The sequence below is a fragment of the Haemaphysalis longicornis genome, unplaced genomic scaffold, assembly GCF_048455015.1.
Source record: "Haemaphysalis longicornis isolate Haplotype H1 unplaced genomic scaffold, Haemaphysalis longicornis Haplotype H1 scaffold_6, whole genome shotgun sequence".
Taxonomy (NCBI): domain Eukaryota; kingdom Metazoa; phylum Arthropoda; class Arachnida; order Ixodida; family Ixodidae; genus Haemaphysalis; species Haemaphysalis longicornis.
In genome coordinates, this window is record NW_027526407.1 from 94,477,075 (window position 1) to 94,501,285 (window position 24,211).

The window sequence follows — 24,211 nt, forward strand, 5'->3', positions numbered from 1 at the left end:
TCCGATAGCTCCTCTAATAGTACAGTTAAGCTTCCCTTACTAGGTAGGGTGCGTGCATTTAATGTTGCCACGTTCAACTTCCAAAGGCGGCCTGCGTGGACCCAGAGATTCTTTGCACCCTCTGCTGTGTCAGTGGCCTGACCGCCGCCATGGTCAGGTGCTCTACAGCTGCTGGGGACTAAGGGCGCAGAGTTGGGTCGGCAATCATGGAAGGTTGGGCCAGCTACTACACCAGGGTGGTCAAATCCTTGTCTGGTGAGGGAGTGCTGTTTCTGTCCCTAAGAGCCTTCCTAGCATGGTTGCACCTATCTATTTTGGCTTTTCAGGTATCCGAGATTATGTTTACTGCTGGGTGAGGCAGCACTCCATACCTGGGATATTTTGCCAGCAAAAAAGTAATAAAAAACAAGAAAAAGAATAGTAGACAAAGAAAAAGAGACTGTCGCATGTGTGTTTTCAAAGCAATGTGCTCCTGTTTGGCCCGTCAAAACTTCAGACGATGCTTGACACTTCTTATACATGGGAAAAAATTGCGATTGCTTTGTCGCTGTCGTTTTGCAGTCCTACATTATCTGGGAGGGAGGGAAGACTGAGTGAGTGAGAAAATAAAGAGTGGCTAGGACTGTTGTCTGCGAAAGGAACAGGAAGGCGTGTAGCGCTTTAATAATATAATCACGGGATCGCCCATCTTGTTTGTTGTATTTGGGGGGCGTCAAGGTCGAAAAGCAGGTGAATTGGTGATAGTGAATAACATTTGAGTTTTCTTCCAAAACGTGCCATTGTAGGTGTCCCTGGATAAGCTTTAAAAAAAAAAAAGAAGAAGAAAAAACCAAAAGATACTGCATTGGGTGACAATCGCGGTCACTACTACTTTCAAAGCATGCTATTTCTACCTCAGGAGGTTGAAATCAGTTATAAGAAGCCGGCGTGTGCAGCAATTGTACTCTGAACACAGCAACACACTCGTAACTGTGCGTGCGTGAGAAAAGAAAAACAAAGCTGCAGAAGTGAGCATAATCTACTCAAAGACTGAATGCACGCGAATAAGCAGAGAACGCACTTATTCTAGATAAATATGATCCCTCACAATGCTCCGCCACCTCTAAACAAATCGCGGAAATAATTTTAATTTGGCAGCAAACTTCCTGAAATCAGAAGGGTGGCGGTTCGTAGTGTCGTAACTTGACACTACAATATGTGTCCCGGTCGCGTGACCTGCAAACCTAGCAGCTACTGTAACTGCTGAAACGTTTTTTTACGTATTGAAAACCTTTTAACACAAATATTTGTGCAAGGTTAAATTGTATATGTATTTCTAAACATTATTTTGAAATTTTAAAGACACACCGCCCACCGTCGCTGGGTTGCTCTCAGTGTGGCTAACTGAGCCTCCATGCCCAGAATCAACGGCAGCGTTCAGTAAACAGAACCAGTGAAGGAGCTTTGACGATCCTGTCTGAGTCAGGGGCGTTTGTTCTGCCAAAATATTTGATGTCAGTTTCCAAATACACCAACGGCACCTTAAAAAAAATTACGCCCACCTCCCCTCACGGGAACCCTGGTGTGATGCGACGCTGAGGGGGGTTCAAGCGCAAGCGGAAAGCAACCGTCGACCAAAAGGCCGCCGGAGAGCGGCACACCGGTTATATGCGCAGCGCGCCCGAAGGAGAGAAGACCGTGGAGAGAGAGAGTACTGCACATGCGCAGCACCGCGCGCAGCGCCGCCCACCGGTGGAGTGAGAGCGCGCTGGGCCGCAACCCCGCAGATGTTGAGAGAGAGTGTTCGCTTTCACCTGGGCACACGCTGGCGCCAGTGTGTCTGCCGCGGCTATGACGCAACACAATCCACTTTAATCCAATCCAAATCCAAGCCAATCCAATGCCCCACGCGAGACAGTGTTCGCTATCAGAGAGGAGAGGGGGAGAGTGGAGGATAGACGCAGCCTTGCGGACAACAACAACGGACGCACACAGGAAGGCAGCGGTGCGGACAACAACAACGGGCGCATGCAGGAAGGACAGGGTCGCCGACAAGAGATGCTCTCAGTGTCGCATCTAAAAAAAATGTCGCGCCCGGGGAGTATCGAACTTCCCACCTCCACAACGTGAAGCCAGATTCTATCTATCGTCTGTCCCAACAGAGGGTGCATTCGTGCAAAATAGACCGTTGCATTAAAAAAACACATAAAGGAACAGGAAAGCCTGCGATTCACACTTTTCTTGGCTGGAGACAAGTTTTTAAATATCGATTTTCATCTCGCATGCAGACAAAAGTATGTTGCCACGCTACTGTATGTCATGGTTGCCAGCATTGTTTTTGGGAGGGACACATACAGCTCATAGATCTACAAATGTTGAATTAAAATGTTCTATGGTGTTGTCAGCAAAACCGTTTCTCGTCAAGGTGCTTCAAGTGATGCCCTTTCATTTGGGATAGAGAATATATACTCGACAAAAATCGGTGGTCTGTCCCTTTAAAAATATCCAGGAGGTTAAATTAATCTGTGGTCCTTTACTTTGCTCTGCCTTATAGGCAGGGGCATATTTTGCACATAAAATCCCCAACAGTTGCGTTTTGAGGATCTGTGTGCTAGAGTGATTGCTTAAAAGAGATTGCAAGTATCCTTTCCACAAACCGGTCAACCTTAGTGGGGCTTTGTTTAATAAAGGCATAATTTTTGAGTATCGTCGTCATCATCAGCCTGTCTATGCCCACTGCATGGCAAAGGCCTCTCCCACAGATCTCCAAAGATCATGGTCCTGTGCTCACTGCGACCAATTTATCCCTGCAAACTTCTTGATGTCATCTGCCCACCTAGCTTTCTGCCACCCCCTGCCACCCTTGCCGTCTTTGGGGATCCACTCTGTTACCCTTAATCAGGGTTTGTTAAACTCGATTCATAATTATGCTTCACCACCTGTATTTTTGCCTCCTACAGATTTCAAAAATGGCCAAGAATCCACATAACCATTATTTAGGCATGCCTCTGATGCCTCATTATTAGCTTTGAAACGCAGTTTAACATATTTTCAAGTGCCTACTTTCTAGCCTTTTTTTGGAGTCATCAAATGTATGCTGCCGTCATTCACGCTTTGGCAGTTTTAGGCTGTATGGAGGTAGGCAAATCCTGCAGGCTTTAAAAATGCCCCTGTCTCCACAAATTCTGATGTCTGAGCAGGAGCAAACACGTTTAGTGCTTTGATGCATTGTTGTGTGGATTTTGTCTCGGGATTTGTGTGACAGTCATTGCATTTGGATGCTCTTCTGATCTTTGGCTTTCCTCGTTCTTAAAGTTGACGACGCCCAAGCTGGTGTACCGCTGAAGACGCACCATGCTACACGGGCTGATGGAGACATTGCTGGGAAGCCTGGTTGTCACTGTTGCTCCTGCTGTCCACCCACTGGCGATGAAAGGTGGGTTTAGGGCGATGCTTGCGCTGTTCAAAGTTCTAGTAAATAACAATAGGCATGAGCAATCTGCCAAACACCTGTGGACGTATTGCACAAACCAAAGAATAATCCCAGTGGAAGCTTCTCAAAGCTACACTACATAAATGTTGATCCACTTATAATGCCATTTATTTCGACATGGTCAAAAACTAATAAGGTTCCGGCTGCAGTTTTCGTGATATAGGCAAAAAAGGAAGCACCCCCGTGCCAACAATTCACCGCACATCAAAGGTTGGTGTCTATTAGTCTGCAGCCATTCACTGTGGTACTCCACGTAGCATACGTGTGGCTTTAGTGTGTTATACTTAGGGTTGTTCATTTTTAGATGCGACTGCATCTCATTCACTCGCCTTGTCCCTCTATACGGCATTGTTGTCCGTCTACACCCCTCCCCCTACACTATAAAAAAAATAATAGTTAGCGGCGCCCGATTTCGATCCCACGACCTTGTGGGCGGAACGCGAGGTAAATGGTGCTCTTCCCACTGCGCCACAAAACCGAGAGAGAATAAATTGCTACGAACGTGCCTTATATCCTTGACTCATTCAAACTACTTCAAGAAGCTGCTGATACAACGCATGATGGGGCAATGATTAACACTTGCAATAAAAGAGAAGAAGCTCCCACTTACAGCAACAATGATGGAGTAAAGGTCGTTGCGACAGGTGGAGGTGGGGTCGCGGGGAGGTGGGCGCAATTTTGGTGTTTAGAATTTATAATGGGTTTTATTTTTTTTTTGGGGGGGGGGGGGTAAAAATTGGATGCTATTTTTCAAACATAATAGGGAAGAAATTGGGAAAATCTACAGATGCACTAAGTTATACACTCAGTTTTTTTATCAGCAGGCATCATGAGCTTCTTTAACGCATTAAAATTTAATTCGTTCGCACAGGGTTCTGCACAGGTCCTTGAAAACCCTTGAATTTAGAAGTGTCATTTTCAAGGCCTGGAAAGTCCTGGAATTTTTTGATCGTCCTTCAAAACCCTTGATATTTCCTGGACAGAATCAATGGCCCTGTCTTTTCACAAGAATTTAATGTCTTTGGCATGGATTTTAGGTCTTAACAAATGTAAGGAAACATTGTAACAATCAAGTTTCAGTGTATGGCGGGAATTACAAGTTTGGTGAATTTTCATCATTGCGAGACAACATTGGGGGCAGGCACTTCTCAATCCAATGCATGTCACGATACAAGCCAATGAAAGCCGGCTTCTCAGAAGTTTTCTATCTTGCATCTAGTGTGTGGACGCTCGCTCATTGCATGTTTGCTATGCCTCATACGCTCCTACTGCGTTTGCTTTTACGTGCAAATGGTGGACGTGTACATAGTTCGTCCTGCATTGCAGCAACACTTGCTGATGTAATTTCAGCTGATAGTCTTGCTGAATGCCGGCAGCATTAACTAAATTATGAAATCAAACAGCCTGAGCAAAACACCAAGAAAAATAAAAACCTGTAAATACCAACCGTGAAATAAAAGATAAAGCTGGGGGAGCATTCACGAACCCATTGGCGCCTATCTACCTAAATGTGCACTAATCTGCTTAGGTATTGTGCAATAAAAAACTTTTGCATTGTGTTGAAAAATTTATACCCCCAGATACACCATAAGATGGGGACCTTGAAAATTTTTTTTTCGGGTCCTTCATTACCCGGGAATTTTTGCTTCTGAAGCCTGTACGAACCCTGATTTAAACTGGTGTTTGTTTCAAGATGGTAATCGAGGGGATATCAGGGTTTCCTAGCAAATATTTTCAGAAATTTGACATTTGTTTGGATAAGGATCAGTCATTATGAGAGTAAAAAGCATCGATAACTTCTAAGAGATGAAACTTTTTTTTTAGAAGAAGCTGTTCATCGTTTTTTTTTAGTCGTCTTTGCGTTTCTTATCACCTGCACGCGAAACATGGCTGTCTCCATTTAAGACCTCTCTGACCATTGGACGTATCTCTGCTGGGAGTAAGTTCTCTCGACATCACAACTTCCATTAGCTAGGCACAACAATGTTAGTGCAGCATTTACCAGCCTGGGGTAACTAGTGCTAGTGCTCAGTGAGTTCAAAAGCTGTGTTTGTGGGGAAGCTTGCTTCTAGCAAGGACTCGTTGAGACCGCCGGAACATCAGCCCACGAGTGTGCAGATTCGAAAGGTCCATTCGGGAAGAAATCGGGTTTAATCTGACTCTACTGAAACACGTTCAGGTGTAAAAGTAGGGTAAAATTGGGTTTTAAATGAACGACCAGTCATACTGAACCCGCCCTCCAAAAAATGAACAAAATGCTCTAGAGCATGGCCTCATGATCGGGGTACAAGAAAGGCTGGAGAGGCACTCTTGACCCAATGACATGTAAAGCACATCGGAAGCCTTCTTCTCTTTTTTTTGGGGGGGGGGGGGGGGGGGGGGGGGGGAGGGGGGCACACACTGTCATGGGAAAACTTTGTGCAAAGCAAACTGCCATATTTTGCTCATGACTGTTAGCTTGGTGAGTGTTATAAAGTATGCTAAATGAAAAGGTGATGCCAGAGGGCGTGTACAAGGGGGATAGTGGGAAGGTTGGAAGTTTGCAATAGCTTTTTATTTGCCCGGCTTGTAACATTTTAGTAAAGGTAAAATATTCAAAAGGCAGCCAAAACAATAATAAGTGTCTGCTTACACTTACATACGTAGGAAATAAAAACACACGGTAGCAATGAGGAAAAAAGTGTTTTCTTTCATTCTTACGTGTCAAGCCAGGCATTGCGAAAAACATTTAATTTTTCGTGTACCCCAGGAAGGTGCATTTATTTTTTTTGCACTTGTTTTATAGAATAACTAATCAGAACATTCGTAAAGGTTACATACATACTGCAAATCATGTAGCACAGTGATGGTGGCGTTGCTGCCCCTGGCAGTGGTAGCGCTGGCTTTGTGGCTACACCGTGTGTGGGGAGGTAGGCTTCTGGTACTCTTGTCGCGCAAAGCAACCATTGCGTTTAAGACTGCCGCTGTACCAGTAAAAGGAATCGGGTGGATCTGGGAGCCTGTCCGTGCTGGGTGTCGGAGCATTTATTTACGGGGCGTAGGCGCTGAATGCAAGCACATGACTGTCGCCACTGAGATTACCAATGTACAATTTGGCCCAGCGGGTCAGGCCAGATCCGACATCTGCCAGCACCTGCCCAGCAGGCGTGCGCCTCGTATTCGATGGTTGTGCCACATTTTCCTGGCTTGCTTTGCCAAAATTTCTTGGGAAGTGTCCTTTTCTGGTTCTGCATCCTTCCTTCTCCTTGCGCTTATCCTCACCACGTGCTTCTGCCATGCCTAAATCCTTTCTTACAGCTATCGCGGTGATACCTAATTGGCACCTCTTGCTGCAACCCCGCGGGGTCCATGCCCTATCCACACTGTTTCCACTTTTATTCACATTGTTCCACTGTGTGTCTGCTCCCTAAAGGCAAATTTTAATTCTGCTTTTTTGTCGTTCTTCACTCCTATACACATTGTCTTTGCAATCCTTTGTGGGATTCCTTGAATCATGACAATGGTCCCCATCTACATGTTTTTTCCCCAAAAACCACATCGTGTTTGCTGATCAGCCTGCGCCTCTTTACTTCTAATGCAGCAGTTGTTTTCCACTGTGCCACACACTTTGTTCACCTCACAGTCCCCATTTTCAAACCTAACAAGTTACTGGCCCTCAAAGTATTCTCATATAGTACGCTTACAACACACCACCTTTGTTCTAGCATTTTTCAGGCGCCATCCTAACTCTGTATACACCATAGCAGCTAACTCATTGATAGCTCTACATATCCACAAAAGTTCTCTCCTATTTGGCAAAACCTATGGGAGGAATTGCTGAGGTGACCTGAGACAGCTGTCAATTATGTAATGCATAATTTTCGTTCTAATTCTAGTGCTTGTTCGATTTGAAGTTGTCTCTGTGTTTTCAACCTGCTTTTTTTGGCATTGCACGTCATCTTGACCTTCTTCCCACTCCCCTGTGCAGGTATATTGAGCATGTTGTCAGTTTTTTTTTCTTTGTTGAATTTTTTTACTCACACTCCAACCACACGAGGTTTGCTTCAAGCATCTCTTCAGACCCGACTACTTTTTGATTTTACCAGGCTGTGCCTATTATGCTACTGAGACTGAACACCAGGCTGTTTTAGCGGTTGTGGGAAGCAGAAGTGTCAGAAGGGAACAAGTGGGTGACACTGGATGTGTTTAGGAAGCGGCAGACTTGTACCCACAAGGAAATGGAATCTTGCTACTGGCGGCTGTAGAGTGAGTTTGTCTGGTTCAGTGAGTATAATGTTGCTCTCATATGGTTAGGCACTATAATGTGACTTACTGTAAAGTTGGATTTAGGACTAACACATCCGTTCAGGTGGATTAGCCACTAACCACAGCAGCCATAAGAAGGTAATGGCCAATTCACTGAACCCCATCTGCCTGCGATGTCAACATACTGACCCACAATTGTGACGTTGCTCCGTAAGGGGGACCGGTCAGTCATGATAACGCAGCCATCAGGATCATGTCTGATTCACGAGTTTTTATTGCCAGTGACATCAACATTCTCTCCCACCCACACACAACCCACAGAAAATGTTGCTTATGTGTTCTCACAGTGTAGCAGGAAGCTTATGTTCCCTGCAACTCTTAAAGGTGTTGTGCCACCCAATTTGTTGCTTGTGCTTTCTTTGTTGCAAACATTTTATATATATCTTTAGAAAGCATGATACATGCTCTCACATGCACATATTCTGAGCAGAAAATTTATTATCGCACGATTCATGTGAACAGGATTCGGTTTCAGTTTCTGTGCGCCGATTCAAGCAGTGACGTCACAGTGTTACGAGGACGCTCTGCCACGTGTGTCTACCATGCGGCGCTGCGGTACGCTGCGACTTTACTGCGGCGTCTGTTCTCGCACACACATGCTTCACCACGGAAGTAAACACGCCGACTCGTCATGTCAAGCCGCGACAACAGCTCCGACACGGACTCTTTGTCTCCATGGCCACATGCAGAGAAATCAAAACCATGGATATGCAAACCATGGAAATGCAATTGGATATGCAAACTATGCCCCTTAAAAAACTGCTCAAAAAAAAAAAAAGCTGTCCCTGCCGCGAATTGAACCCGCAACGTCGACCGAGCGGGCGCGACGCGCGAGACCACTGCGCTACCGGGCAAATTGTGAAGTGCCGCGAAATAGCCAGTGTACTAGATGGAGGCCCGTCCTTCGAGTCGTACGTCGTTGTTTACTAGCTAGTTTACAGAATTCCTGGCTGGTAAACTGAAATTTCTTAAATAGCGCTTGCGCAGTAAGGTTCCGCGCAGCCCCCGCAATAGCTTATCGCCATCAAGTCTGCTCCTTCGCGAAAGCGCTCGCAAAAATAAGTGTGCTCGGCTGCGACTGCGATTTTGCACTGTATGGATAGTGCTTGCCTTACTTTTGTTTTAAGTTTTACGTTAAAAACCTTGGCCTATATTGATCTCTTATTACCCAAATAACCCTACATAACTCTTCTGCACGAAACTGACCTTATATTTCCTACAGGCGAGCCGATCGCACATGCATATGCAGTTTGCAGCTCCAGGGTAGCGGCGTCACCGAAGCGTCGAACGCCAAAATACGGATCGCATTAGCGCTAGTGTTGAGTTGTATGGGCTTCATGGACCTTACTGAGTTTATTACACTCCAGAAACTAACAAAATAAAGCCGCATTCATTGCGGCACGAGTGTTGTCGGGACGCAGTTTTCGCTGCTCGGTCGATTCCCGATGACGCGTCGGGCGACCGGTTTTGTTGGCGTCTTTGGTCGGTGGGTCAGTCACACTACGGCGATTTTCTATCGACAGACGTGTTTGTGTCGCCGTCGGCGTAGTCTGACAACGCGGTCTGGAAATTTGGCAGTTGGCCGATGGTTTGGCGAGCCGTCGCCGTCGTGTCGGCCTAGTGTGTCTCATCCGACCAGGCGACCATACAAACTGTAGTAAGTGGAGTTCACGTTGATGTCGCTCGAGTCGCTAACGTGGTATGACGTCACAAACTTTGTTATGATGGCAATTCACTGACGTCACGGTTAGTGGTGCTAGCGATGTGTCCCGATCTCCAGAAGAGCTTTTAGGTACTTTTTAGAAGCGAATTAAAATATGTATTAAGCGCTTGCTGTACCCAGCACTTCGTGTTGAGGGTCTTTGCATACAGAGAAAGCCTACAGCAGGCTTATTACAGACTTAAAATTTGGTTGCACAACACCTGTATAGTGAGATGAAAGATGATATGAAAGATGATAGTCTTTCATGGGCAACGAATGTGAAAATTTTTTCTGGTGCCACGGGCATGAGTTATTTTCATACAGCACCAAGAAAACATCAGGCAAGCTTTTGGCGAGTTGTAGGTGTATAGCTGACAAGAGCAACATTCTTTTATTAAATAATGCATGTTTTACTAGTTTTTACAAATGAAATAAGCCATGATAAGTAAAAAAAAGCAGCAATTCGCACGTTTTTCTATTATGCAGTGGGGAGAAGTCTAAGCACACTAAAATTGAATGTCATTGAGAAAATTGTGATTGCTGTAACCTGGGGGGTAACAATGCAGAGTGATGGGGAGAGAGGGGAGCAGATTACATTTCAAGGGCGCCAGATGGTTATTGTCATAGGCGAGATATGCTAGGGAACATTCAGATATAAGTCCAATTTTTTTTAGTTCCGGTTGTGCTCAATTTGAGCTAAAACTTTTTTCATGGTAAGCTGTGCTCCTGCACATGGTACTTGGTGAGCTATATTTTGTCAACTCAGACTCATGATCAACTCAGAGTGATGATGTCGTGTTCCTCTGTGGTGACTGTGATCCCGATACACCAAGTAACCTGCAGCAGTTCCATATTTCCCGACACTCTTATGACAAGTTTGTGCCTCATTAAAAGGCGAGAAATACTTAAAAGTATAGCTTTACAGTCAACAATCAAATAACTGATTGAACAGTGCCTTTTGGTTCTGGTAGCCTGCATTTTAGGCTGAAACTTCGAGACAGAGTTTGAGAGTATTAACAGGTAAAATGTTTTGCAAAAGAGTTATTGGGCATGTTATTGAAGATTTCTTGTGGAAAGTCATGAGGATCTAACTCACTCTTAGTACTGCAATTACTTTAAGTTGAAAAGAAAGTTTGCTGCATTTTATATGGCAGTAAAACACAGTTTTGGGGGAATTCCTGATACTATATATATTCATTCTGCCATATATTTGGGGAACCATAAGTTAATATTACTTGCATTTTTCACATGTGTTAAATATGAAGCCCTAAGGGGCCATGCAGACAAAACACGTTTGGTTCATTCGAAATATTTTCTCGTTAGAATCATACTCATACCACTTTTAACATAAACTTCACTCAAATAAGCTGCATAATTAGAAAAAAAAAGGGAATGTCCATGCAACTCTCTAGCTCATTTACCCGCAACAGAACCTATGATGTGTGACTGCTCTGTGATTGGCTAGGGCCGGCAAAAGCAAACACAAATTAGGCAGGGCTGATAAGCTTGGCAAACGAGTGAGCTTTTTGTGCTTATATTTAGGGCACATTTTTTTATACTACTAAGAATGATGGGGTAAACAGTGGGAGTTACAAAAGTACACGTAAACGTGAAAGTAACGATGCGTGCTGCTGTTGGTACTGTGTGCACTATGCACAGCACTGCAGCGCTTTGGGATTCTCTCAGATGACGCTGGCCGATTGGCGTAATTGACAGGGCCATATTTGTTGAGTGAACACTATGTTTCACGAAACGATTATTTTCTTTTTCAAGAAAAACAAGCCAGGTACAAATACAGTCAAAAGTAAAGCAAAGGCAGAAACTGGTCACCGCCATATGGTGGCACCATCTAGGTTGACCAACAATAAACGAGGCTCCGCAGTACACTAGGTTTAGCTTGAAGACATGCTCTTGTGATGTCATTGCAGACGTCGCGGAAATACGATTTGGTGGCAGAATGAAAATTTTAACTTAAATTGATTAATTTTTCAGTGAATAAAGCATCGTTTGCTTCTGGGCAAGTGCTGGGGGCACTACAGAACACGAAAGTTTCGAATAAAAAAACATTTATTTTGAGTGCATGGCCACTTTAATTGGAGCTTACTTTGCTTGTGAAAAATCTAAAAAACTTCAGGTGTGATTGATGCATGTAGGCCCTACTGCTGGACTTGCTAGTCAATCTTTAAGTCTTCACATAAATTGCATCATTTTTATGCACCTTACTATTCTGCTATGCTTACTGTGAGAATGTTTGCTTGAACAATGCATTTTTGGGCACAAAACTGGTTTGTTAGGTCCAGCAGTTTGCATTTAGCTTGTTGCTATATTCCTGTGAAATTTTTCTAATTTGGTGTCTCATTTTACCCTTTTAGGAGTTTTTCCGCGGACAGTAAGAAAATTCAATTTGGAGGGAAGCTATATTCCTGCCTGTCCTGTCAAGAAAGCAACCACCGGGCAACACATTGGGAAGTCTCCACCATTCAGACACCCTACAGCTGCACAGTTTGCCGAAAATCTTACCGCCAGAAACGCAGCCTGGACATGCATGTGAAAGTGCACAATGGCGAGAGGTGCCATGTGTGTGGAATCTGTCAAAAGAGCTTCACTGGAAAATCTAAGCTGGTTGCTCATGAAAGATTGCACTCTGGTGAGAGGCCTTTCGTGTGTCGAACATGTCAGAGAAGCTTTTCTCGTAAAAGTACCCTGGATGATCATGAAAGAGTACACTCTCGTGAGAGGCCATACGTTTGTCCCATCTGTCAGACGGGCTTCTTTAAGAAGAGTAACCTGGTTGCTCATGAAAGATGTCACTCTGGCGAAAAACCCCATGTGTGTCGCATCTGTCAGAAACGCTTTACTCAAAAACGTAGTTTGGTTGCTCATGAATTGGTACACTCTGGTGAGAGGCCCTATGTGTGTCGAATATGTCAGAAAAGCTTTTCTCTTAAAGGTGCCCTGCGTACTCATGAAAAAGTACACTCTGGTGAGAAGCCATACATTTGTCCCATCTGTGAGAAGGGCTTCTGTAGGAAGGGTGACCTGGTTGTTCATGAAAGATTTCACTCTGGCGAAAGACCCTATGTGTGTCACATCTGTCCGAAAAGCTTTACTCAAAAAGGCAATTTGGTTGCTCACGAACTGGTACACTCTGGTGAGAGGCCCTATGTGTGTCGCATCTGTGGGAAGGGCTTCGTTAGGAAGGGAGGCCTGGTTGATCATGAAAGAGTGCACTCTGGCAAAAGGCCCTACATGTGTAGCACTTGTCCGAAGAGCTTTACTCAAAGAGGCCACCTGATTAATCATGAAAGATTGCATTCTGGAAGCTTGCACTTTGGTGAAAGGCCCTACGTGTGTCGCATCTGTTCGAAGAGCTTTGCTCGTAAATCTACTTTGGTTACTCATGAAAGATTGCACTCTGGCGAATAGCCCTACATGTGTAGCATTTGTCAGAAGCGCTTTACTTGAAAATGCCACCTGGTTACTCATCAAAGACTTCACTGTGGCAAGAAGCCTTATGTTTGTAGTACCTGTCAAGAAAGTTTTGCTCGGAAGGGCCTTCTGGTCACTCATGAAAGCTTGCACTCTGGTGAGAGGCCCTACATGTGTCACATGTGTCCAAAGAGCTTCACTTGTAAATCCGGCCTGTTTACTCACGAAAGATTGCACTCTGGAGAGAGGCCCTACGTGTGTGGCATCTGTCAGAAGAGGTTTATCAGAAAATTTGACTTGGTTGATCATGAAGTACTGCATTGTGACGAGAGTCCTTACGAGTGCAGCACCCGTCATAAAAGCTTTGCTCACAAAGGGTCTCTTGTCAAACATGAGAGTATGCATACCTACAAAAAGCCCAGTTCATAATGTTTTAAAAAGTTGCCCGGAAGAATGCTTCAATAACTCACTATGACTGTGCAGTCACGAAAAATATTGAAGAGAAATTTCTAGTGGTACGTGTATCACACTCTGATAAACAGATTGAACACTCGTGAAGTCCATCCACTGTATACATTGAAAAAGCTTCACTTGCAAGCATATTTTAACCTTGGGTGACGGAGAACAGTGACAGGGGGCCCCATGTGTACAGTGTCTCTTGGAAACACTTTCGAGAACTAAACATCTGTTATGAGTGACCGCACTCCACAATAACTGTTTTGTCAGTCTTATCAATGAGAAAAGCTGTGCTCATAAAAAATGACTAAGCGTGACTGTTCACAAACTCATAAGATGTCTTCTGTATGCAGTCCTTGTGAATCAAACAGCCTAATAAATCATACCTTGTTATCCAAGAATGGGTGGATATATGTTAACAGCTTTCTGGAGCAGCTGTCAGGAGAAATTGACTAGAACAAGCGTAATTATGAAAAAAGTTGTGCACCGGTGAAAGTGTAATGATTATTAAAACAGAAAAGAAGTGTTTCTCCGAAATTATTCTGGTCCTACAGGCATATAGAGTGATCAGGTATTCTTTTTGACCTGTGATGTGCACTTTGTAACAATCATCAGTGGGCGGTTTGCAAATTGTTATTTTTGCTTTCAAAGGGCATGAATATTCACCCTGAAAATTTTTCTTGGGAATAATTTTAATACGTGGAAAAATGAGTGGCCAGCTGCAGATGAGAACAGTGCATTAACTGAAGTGGCCACTAACTTTTATCACACCCCACAACAGCTGAAGAGCTTTACCCACGACGGTGGCTTAGTAGCTAGGGTGTGGGTGTTGTGCTGCTGAGCCCAATGCGCAGATTCCATTCTTAGGCACAGCCAGTGCTTTTCTAAGAGGCAAAAAGCACAAATTCTGTGCTGAGATTTTGGCGCGTAATAACGATTCCTAGGTGGTCAGGACAATAGTGTCCTCTATTACGGGCACCTCTTAGCCCTTGTGTAGCTTGTGGCATGGGTCACACTCGAAGAATCCACACACGGAAGCCGTGGCTACGGCGCTGAAATAGAAGGAAGGCAGAAGGCAAGTTCCATGACAGAGATCCTGAAGGTTTATTCGCGGATCCACCCTATCGCTCCCATATTATGCGTTGACGGCTCCTGCATTGCTTAAGCAGCGAATGTTGGTTGAGGCTGACTGAGACAAGCCCGGTTACTTTCACTACTGTTCCTCTAGCTGTTGCCTCGTTGAGTACCATTGCACCGGGGCTTCCTGCGTCAGTTGTCACCTCTTCCAATAATGTCATATCACTCCCCCCTCCGTCCCATTGTACAGCCGGGTTTCTGTGTTTCTTATGATGTAATCGTGAATGCGCAACTGGCCGATGAGCCAGGGTGACGGCACCTCCTCGCTGATCACTTGCGGGTTTCGTTGGTTCCTCCCTCTCCGCACTCATGCCTGAACGACAGCACCTTGGTCCCAAGATGGCGTTGGAAAGCGATTTCGCCTCCCTGTACTTGTCAAATTCTCGTCAGCAGACTTGCACAGGCGACTGCGGTGAGCTGCCCATTTGTGCTACGGCCGCTGCGCCCCCTCACAGCTGTTCGGAAAGCTAGCTGCTCCATGGCGTGGGCGATTTCATTCGCTTGACCAAGTGTTGTAGCCGTGTGGTGGTGGGGGATGCATGGATTGGGCCTCCATTGGTTCTTGGTTCCAGGATTACTACGTGTCTCCTGCTGTCTCGGGGCTGTGAAAGTACGGCTTGAGCTTGCTCGTGTGGATGGGCCCTGTGACTTGTCCCGTGTTGGGGCCTCTCAGCACGTAGTTCAGCTGCGAGATTTTCTCTGCCACCATGCGCGCACAGGGCGCCTTGTGTATCAAGGTGACGATAGTGGCGACGCCGCGGAACCTGAGCCCATATGGGTTGGACCCACCCACGCCCTGGCTGTGGGGGCCCTCTTAGCCATGTCCAGTAAAAAGGGCATCCTGTTGGCTGAGCCAAAGCCATGGTTGTTTTGGACCTTTTATGGCTCCTTGGGGGTTGCATCATGCTACTTTGGCACCTGCTTACTGCAGACGGTACCTCACAATGAACCCACTCTGGGGAAGTCAGCCAGGCGCCTCTTTTGATTTACACAGTGATGTGAGTCTATCTCTCTCCATCTGTCCCGTTCTCTTTCTCTTAATCTTGAAAACCTTTTATTTTGTTCTGTTTAGCCTTTGTGCACCTATTTTTCATAAATCTTTTGATTTACACAGTGATGTGAGTTCATCTCTCACCGTATCTTCCTTACTCTCTCACTCTTTGAGTCCTGTCATCTTTCCATGCCGGTCCTGACACCTTTTCTTTTCTTCTGTTTTTTTACCCTGAGGCGGCAAGGGTTTAACTTTGTGCAAAACGACCTACCTAGACTATTTTTATAAAGTACCGTATTTTCCGGTGAATAATTCACGATTTCTTTTTCTGAAATTTTTGTTGGTGCGTTTTATCGACCGGTGCGACTTATATATGGTATAAACTTTGTACGTGGCGGCCGCGCCTGGTCCGCGCTCAAAAAGTTGCCTGTGTGCTGCGTGATGTCGGCGCACATTAAGAGCCACAGCTCTATGGTCTAAATGAACGAATTATTTGTCAGCGATTCGGAGGAAGAAGGCTTCGATATTTTTGCCTAAACGCCGCCTGTAAGTGCATGCCATCTCTGTGTATCAATAAACCATAGTGAAAAGTTAGTTCTGTCTAGACTTTGGACTTAGATGCAAGTCTCTAGCACTGCTTACCGGTGGATGCATTCAGAGGAGGTGGCTGCCGCTACCATGTGTACTTTCGCTGCACTTTCTGCGCTTCGCACCTATTGCGCTCGCGAGACCGGCTGCCGCCGTCGCGGCCGTCCTCCTCACCGTCTTCAGGCCGCGATATGTGTGCCGTACTCGTGAAGTTTGGCAACAACGTCAGGCATCGTGAAATTGCCGTACTCGCTCGCCAACGTGCCCCGTCAGCGTACGTGTCGACCGGGTGCTGGCGGAGTTGTGCTGGAATAAAAGTAGGCAAGAGATGAGGACGCAGGAGTTGTAGTTACAGCGGAATCTCGATGATACGAATTTCTGATAAGTTCCGGCGAAATTTCATTGTTTGAAACGGGAAAATTTTCGGCTCTTACGAACGGACCTGCGGTGCCCGGCGGATGATACGAACGAGTCAGCGAGGCGCCCGACTGCCGAGCGAGCAAGCTACGGCAACGTACGGGCTCTCTGCCCTCTTTGTCGCTCTTTCTCCAGGAACGGCCGGGCTGCTGTTTTCGTCTCGCGAAAACGCGCCGCACACTCCACAGGCACGCTGACGCCGCCGCGAAACCACCCGCACGCTGCGCAGGGCACGGCCGGTCGTGGCAACATGGCGGCTGTTTCGGCCGCGAAGTGGTGCGGGGCGCTCAGAAGACCGCTTCTAACCGCTCTTTAAAATGCCGCTTAAAGCACGCACGAAGTTTTTTGTGCGGTAAATGAGCTTATAATGTGAGCGAAAATGGTGCTACAAAATATCATCCGCGCCGCTAGTGAAAGCGCCCGTGAAATATCTGTCTGGGGGCTAAGCCTAAACATCCCCGGCGGAGCCAGCCGGCTGTCTCGAGCGCTTGCCTTCCCATTGGCGCAAGTCGTCAGGCTCCTCCCACTGCCACGCGCGTCGCGCGTGATTTTCTGACCGCGGTCGCCGAGTGGCCGACGCGGGCGTGAAAATATTGTGTGCACAACGCAGACGCGCACGAATCGCGCGTAAAAACGCTCCTGTAGTGAGCTTGGGCACCGCAAGTGATGGAAGTCCAGAAAGGACCGCTCGGCGACATGGAGGTTTAAAAAAAAGCAGAAAAACGTCACGGATTTCTTCATGCTAAAGTAAGAAAAGAAAAAGAAATGAAAAATTGTTTTAGTGCTTAGTTTTTTTGTCGGTGTTGTTCATACGAATTTCGGATGATACCAATGTTTTTCGCGGTCCCGTGAGATTCAGTCATCGAGATTTTACTGTAAACAGAAGATAATTTACAGAGTGCAGGGGGGAGAAAATAGTATGCAAGGACAGGAAACGGTGAGAGAGTTTGGGCCGTGCGCCAGCGAGCGAGTACGGCAATTTCACGACTCCTGACGTTGCCAAGCTTCAAGAGTACGGCATGCATATGATGAAGCCTGTCTTAGATTTCATGCAGAGTTCATAGAGGCATAGAATTCACATACGTGGGAATTGAAGGTGAAATGCACGCGTGTGGCCTCGCAAGGAATTAGCATAGTCTCGGGGTAGGGGGGAGGGATTTCACAACGCCTACGAGGTGCCTGCCCATTTTGCTGTGTGAACGTCAACTGAAGTTTCTGCGCACAACTGGGTGCGAAGCCCGTTGACAGGCCTTGTCGACGGCGTTTTCAAAGCTGAAAGCTTTGTACATTTTACTTGTATTTTCTTTTTCTTGTGTGTTTGCCACTGCAGGTCGATGGGGGTCTCATTTCATGACCGCCTTTAGGCATAGCAGTGTGCAAACGAATGACGGAGTGGTTCTTTTGCCCAGACCTGTATACACGGGCACCTTAATGGCCGTTACGAGAACGGCAGTTGGCCTTAAAGGCACCTAGGCGGGTTACATGGCAGGGCGAGCGCCGTTGGAAATCCAACGGTGATCATCGCGCCAACGGAGGTCACCGGTCTCCGTTCCGTCGACAGATGAACAAGATGGCTGTGCCCAGCAACGTGTCGCCGCTGCAGGCGAGCGCGCTGTCGCAAACTCACTGTACTGTTACAAAAAACGGTTGCCACGAGTGAGAGAAATACACTGTGTAACATGCAGTGCAGAAAATAATTAGAGAAGAAAAATTTTGAGCTCGCGAGGTAGCATTTCAAGAGTAACGTGATAAATCATCCAAACGGAACAGAACGTGGGAAGTGCCGTGTGAGCACAGCCACCACAGTTCAGTTCCCATGGCTGTTAGGGCATTCAACTGCCGTTTGCGTTAATGGCCATTGCAAGTGCCCATGTAGCAGGGGTGCAAAAGCGATGGCTGATTTGCCGTTGAATATTGTTGCAATGGCGGTGCACCCGCGTCACAGGCAATTTTTCATTCGGATTTTAATAGCCTAACTTGTCATTAACGGACGCGTTTTGGTTGCTTGCGACAAACGTGTCGTGAAGGGGCACGGTTCAGCCTGGTGATGCATGTTGGTTGCCAGAAATGGCTGCCCGCTGCCATTGTAAACAATAGCGCTGCTATCGGTGGCTTGTCGTTTTAGACCTTTATGGTGGCAGCGCTGACGCTGCTCAATAGTGATGCATGTGCAACGCGGGGAGGAGCGTGATGTTCAGTTATGCAGTCAAAGCCGTGGCGCTACTGATGTTATCGGTCAGCACTCCCACGATAGTCTTCCAATAGCGCTCGATTTTACATAGCATGTTCATTGTGGCGAGCAATTTTTAGTTTGTTCATAGTAAATCTGCTATTGTATAAAAATGGGAGCTTTTTTTTTTATTTTTGTTGTGCAGGCCGGTGCACAAAATTCAATGCAGACGTTCTTCAGGAGACTGATGAAAATGGGCGCAGAATATCCATGTTCTGGGTACTTTTAATTCTTTATTATCGTTGAAGGGTGTGCTTTTAGCGATTATCTATCATGAATGCCATACATGTCTTAAAATTGCTTCTATCAACACCTGCTCCGAAAGCTGGTTTTGCTGCTCCAAAACGCATTTTTGCCTGCTCCAAAAGCTGCTCCAAAGCGGCCTAAGCTGGTAGCATCACTGCAAGTGTGTTTTGTACACTGCTGCGTCTTGTACACCGGTGTGACATATACACGGTTTTTTTTTCTGGTAAAACTGCAGTTTTGAGGGGGGTGTGACTTATAGACCGGAAAATACGTAATAGTGGCTACGTATGGCTAGCTTGAATGTTTGCACGCTCTCCAGGTCGGGCTCCATGTTGGGCGGCCAGCCTGGCTGCCGAAACACCAGCTAACCACATGGCTCAAAGCAAAACGCCTCTTCATCGGTTCTTGAGAAATGCTCGGACTGGAGTGACCATTCAACTCAGCACATCATGCAAAAAAAACAGCAACAACTTCCCGCGATTCTTTTGTCATTTAAGATGTCGAAGCTAGTCGAACCCCGCAATAACGAAACTGCCGGGGAAAGCCAGAAAATTCGTTGCTGTGAGAACGAAACATAAACGACCGGAAAATCGACCACAAACCAAAAATTTATTTGCTAATGTCGGTACATTACTTCGTGAACCTTACCTTGTAGCCAACGTCGCAGTTCAGCTCTCATTGGACAAGTGGTTCATTGCTAGTCGTCATGCGCGCCCAAGAACGACGACATCGTGTCAAATGCATCCAAAACATTCCGTGGGTTCACCTTCTCTGCACGTTTTTCGCCCTGGCCCTCGGCACCGAGTATGTCCGATCATGCAAGCGAAGCCCAGCTTCTGTTTACGAACTTTGCCAGACAGAGTGGCGCCTCGTTTGCGCCAATACTGTTTAGAAAACTAAGTGAGCACCACTTTGTTGACGTCCAGAAAGGCCACAGCCGTCAGTTTTGTTTTGCGCACGTACGCCATTGAGAAGTGGTGGGATCCTTGCTTTTCAAAATGGTTGATCGAGCTGCAGGCGTTTCTAAACTCCTCGGCGCTATCCTCCCTTTATACTCCCTTCCTCCACTAGGGCCACTGACTTGGGCGGTGATGGATGCCTTATCAAGAAGCGATAAAAACTTCCACTTTTGGGCTGGTGAAGGCATCTTAACAAGAGCAAACATGCCGATCGCCGAAGGCAAACAACACAACAGGGGGAAAGACATGGTGACTTCCCCCTGGTGGTGCCGCTGCGAGGCTGCCTCCGCGGCCGCCGGCTACGCGGTCTTTTGTAAACAAATATGGCGGCGGCCATGCAAGCGTGCAGTGACAGAAGTTTACGTTCTTTGAGTCCAACAAAAAATGAATTTCAGCACTTTTTGGACACATTTAACCTTCAATGGGTAGGTAAAATACCGACAAACTTGCAGCGAATTTCGTTAACGCGGGATCAGTTTCTAAAAACGTTTCGTTCCTGCGCGATATAAAATACATGGGCGTCTATGGACGTTTGCCGGGGATGCGAAAATATTTCGTTGCCGCGAGAATTTAGTACCCGCGGGATTTCGTTATCACGGGGTTTATATGGAACCCTGAAGGGCACCTGATGTAACTGGATATAATTGGAGAGCTGATGATTTACAAGGACATATTGTGAACGGTTATTGAAAAATTCTTGGATCCAGATTAAGACTGCGGGGTGTAAGTTCAAATGGGAAGGTTTCAGTAGCACACTACAAGCTATCTGAGCAGACTGTGTTCCGAGCTATCGGCCACCCATCGGTAACTTGGATGAAAGATTGAGCGCCAAATAAACGGCGACCGAAAGGAGCGTCACACAGAAAGCCCATCGCAGGCCAAGTCAGCCAAGCTTTAGCAGACCAATAAAATCGGTTCGTGCCTAAGTGCATGCCGTGTGTGTCGCGTGTGCAAACACGACAGTTAGCGCGGTGAACAGGCAATGATGCAGCCAAAAGTAGTTACCTAAAGAGCCACAGCACCGGGTCACGGAACGACGACTACTCAAACTAGAGTGCAGCATGTTCACAATAGCGTGCGAGACAGTGTTACATGTTCTGTAGAAATTGGTCATTGGTGTGTCTTAACGCAACGGTTTCCGGTTTACTCATCCGATGTGCGCTTGCGTGCTCCTATTGTCTCCATGGCTTCGGACCGGACGGCCCGTCGCTGTGATGGTTTCATCTCTTTTGTGGCGTTCAAAACGCTATAGTACTCCTGTAGGTATCTGTGAAGTGTGTTCTGGTGTCAGTGACTGTATTTACAGGATATCTGCTTGGATAAATTACTTCGTTTGCCTATTGCGACCGTCAGCTGTAAACGTAAGTCACCATTTCATTTTTTGCGCAGTACGCGAGAGCTCGCGCTCGTTCCCGCCTAAACATCAGCTGTCGTTTGTAACGGTTGACGAGCCTGAATGCTGCTTAGGGTTGTTGCTTCTTGCAAAGAATTAAGAAATTTGTGGGACGCGAGTTCTAGCTATCCTCTTTCAGGCTTTGTGTTCTCCAAACAAGCGGCCGTGCTTCCACTGCAGGTTGACGACGTCCAGCATACATCGAAGCAAGACACGTTTGCAGTATGAGAGTTCGGATGTATTCAGGTGACGTCATTGAACGTTAGCTATAAATGAAGCTTTTGTTTCATTATTTTCGTGAGCTATGGTGATAATGCCGAGCTACAGAGTAATTACACTGCCGTTGGGCTTCTCCGTCGGCTCTCTTCTGGTGCCTGGGATGGCGCGTGAGCGATGGCGACAGATACACCGTAAGCACTTTAATACCCAATAAGATAGGTTTTTAGCGTCACTCGGAATTGTTGCTTTATTTGGTTAGGCCTTAAAAATTCAGCGCATGAAAAGGTAACAGGGCACCTCATCTAGCTCCAGGTTGGCAAAGATATCTTGCTAAAAATCGTGAAAGTTTGTGCGTAAAATGGCTGCGCAAGTTCTTCATTATGAAGCCTTAATTATGCAATACTCTTTGTTCAGGTATTACAGCACTAACTCGACCAATGCACCGGAAATGCAACAGCCTGTAGGACATAATTGTGGAATAAAGCTGCAGTGAACCAGCATTCATGGCTTTATGGTATTTGAAGAATAGTGGGACCACACTGTGTTTAAAAATTTGCTGAAGCAAGTGTGATGTCGCCAAATGAATGCAATGGAATAAAGGCTTTGGAAATTTTTCAATTGATGCTGAAGTCGCTGCTCAATTTGCATGTGGGCATTTTTCAATTGATGCTCAAATAGGCTCGTGATACCAATACACCTGTAGGCCAAGGCTACCGTACCAATACACGAATAGGTACCAATACACCTATAGGACTAGGCCAACAAACATATAGACTGGCACCCCAATAATTATTGGTGCCAATAACCCAATAAGCTGTTGGTTTTGTCTATTGGTAATTTTTCTATGGTGGCTATTCGAAAGTTGAACGGCTTTTAAATGATTTAGGACCGGGATACCGTGTCAGTGACTAAATTATATAACAAAAGTAAAATAAGGCAATAAATAGAGTATATTCTCAAGCAGCAGAAATTAAGTGTCAAGCCCAAGCATGGCATGCCATCAGTGGCCAGTGCGTCGAAGTTTGGCAATACCTCGGTCGGCATTATTGGTTGGTGCTTGGGAAAGGTGACAAGCCAACGATTGGCCAAGCTCTGGAAGGCCAATATGGACACTGCTTGGCAAAGCATATTACCATGATATGGCCTACGCGTGTACCCCATGCTGTTTTCAGGCACATTTCAGGGTTTCTGGCCAGTCGTTATGGCCATAGTCTATTCTATGAGTTGCCTCGCGGCCTGATTTCTGCTTTATACATGTCATTATACAGAAAATTTTTTATTGCGTACGCATTAAATAATTTTCTCAAGAATGGCACGTACAAAACACGAATCAAGCCGCAAGGCACAATTAATGAACTGCATCAAGCAATTACGTGACTTCCCAAAAAAACAATTTAGCGCCATTACACAGCAGACAACTCCCCTTACTTTTTATTATGCACATCAAATTTGCAGCAAGAAACCTTACTTAACTTGCAGCAAGAATACGAACTAAGGTTGTTCAAAACTGGCACACGAAATCTAAACAAAAACACTATACTATTAAAAAAATGAAAAAGCTCATGAAGCCCCAACCCATCCACGAGTGCCTTGTTTAGCTGCTTGAGATGCCAACAAAACAGAAGCATTCAGGTAAGTGAAAACACGACCATTTTCTTTGGTAATTCGCCGATCTGCTAAGATCACAATATGTTCTAAGCAGCACTATTGTAGAATAGTACAGCTTGGAAGACTTGTTCTCCCCGCTGCATCCGCCACTAGTCCAAGGGAAACAAACTTTACGTTGTTGCGCCTGTAATAAGTTAAAAAAATTGGGGACTCGAGTAAATGCGTCGCATAGGGGGTGGGTGTATTGCGTTAACGTTTAGTGTTTGGGGAGTTGGTGGTAGTGAATGCGTTGTATCAGCAGCTTCTTGACGTAGTTTGAATGAGTCAAGGATATAAGGCGCGTTCGTAGCATTTCATTCTGTGTCGGCTTTGTGGCGCAGTGGGTAGAGCACCATGTACCTTGCGTTCCGCCCGCAGGGTCGTGGGATCGAAATCAGGTGCCGGTAAGTATTATTGTTTTTATATAGCGTAGGGGGAGGGGTGCGGACTACTACGGACAACTAGAACGGGTGACATCATGAGTTAAAGAAATGCTCTGCATTTAAAAATAAATCGTTCACTACAATGGTAAATGCATGATGCTTGCTAAATACCGCACCTAGCCCACAACCGATTTTTGTCATATATGAAAGCCAGCGTTTTATATAGCCCGGTAACCACAAGCAATTTATAAAAAAATTAGGAGAAATAATTTTAATTTGGCAGCACACTTTCTGAAATCGGAAGAGTGGCGGTTCGTAGTGTCGCAACTTTACACTACAATATGTGTCCCGGTCACGTGACCTGCAAACCTAGCAGCTACTGTAACTGCTGAAATGTTTATTTACTTATTGAAAGCCTTTTAACAATAGTATTTGTATATGTTTCACTTGTGTATGTATTTTTATACATTATTTTGCAAATTTTTAAGACACGCCTCCCGCCGTCGCTGGGTTGCTCTCAGTGTGGCTAACTGGGCCTTCATGCCTAGAATCAAGGCAAAGGCAGCTCCACCCCGGGGATCCTTTCCCCCGGGTGCTCCAGCCTCGCCCGATCGCTAACGGCTGGAGCGCCCCACGG

General features: G+C 45.9%; 1 protein-coding gene across 2 annotated transcripts in view; it reads left to right on the forward strand.

Annotated features, from left to right (window-relative positions):
* LOC144141039 (uncharacterized) overlaps positions 1 to 22,116 on the forward strand; it is a 30,933-nt gene extending 8,817 nt beyond the window's left edge. Inside the window, exons 4-6 of one of the 2 annotated variants that reach the window (XM_077672542.1) lie at positions 3,295 to 3,415; positions 11,852 to 12,126; positions 21,959 to 22,116. In XM_077672542.1, the coding sequence (XP_077528668.1) occupies positions 3,295 to 3,415; positions 11,852 to 12,126; positions 21,959 to 22,008 (446 nt within the window). In that variant the 3' untranslated portion in view covers positions 22,009 to 22,116. Of the gene's footprint in view, positions 1 to 3,294; positions 3,416 to 11,851; positions 13,638 to 21,958 lie in introns of those variants that run through there. The other variant, XM_077672541.1, reaches the window with a different exon arrangement.
* The last annotated feature ends 2,095 nt before the right edge of the window (positions 22,117 to 24,211 follow it).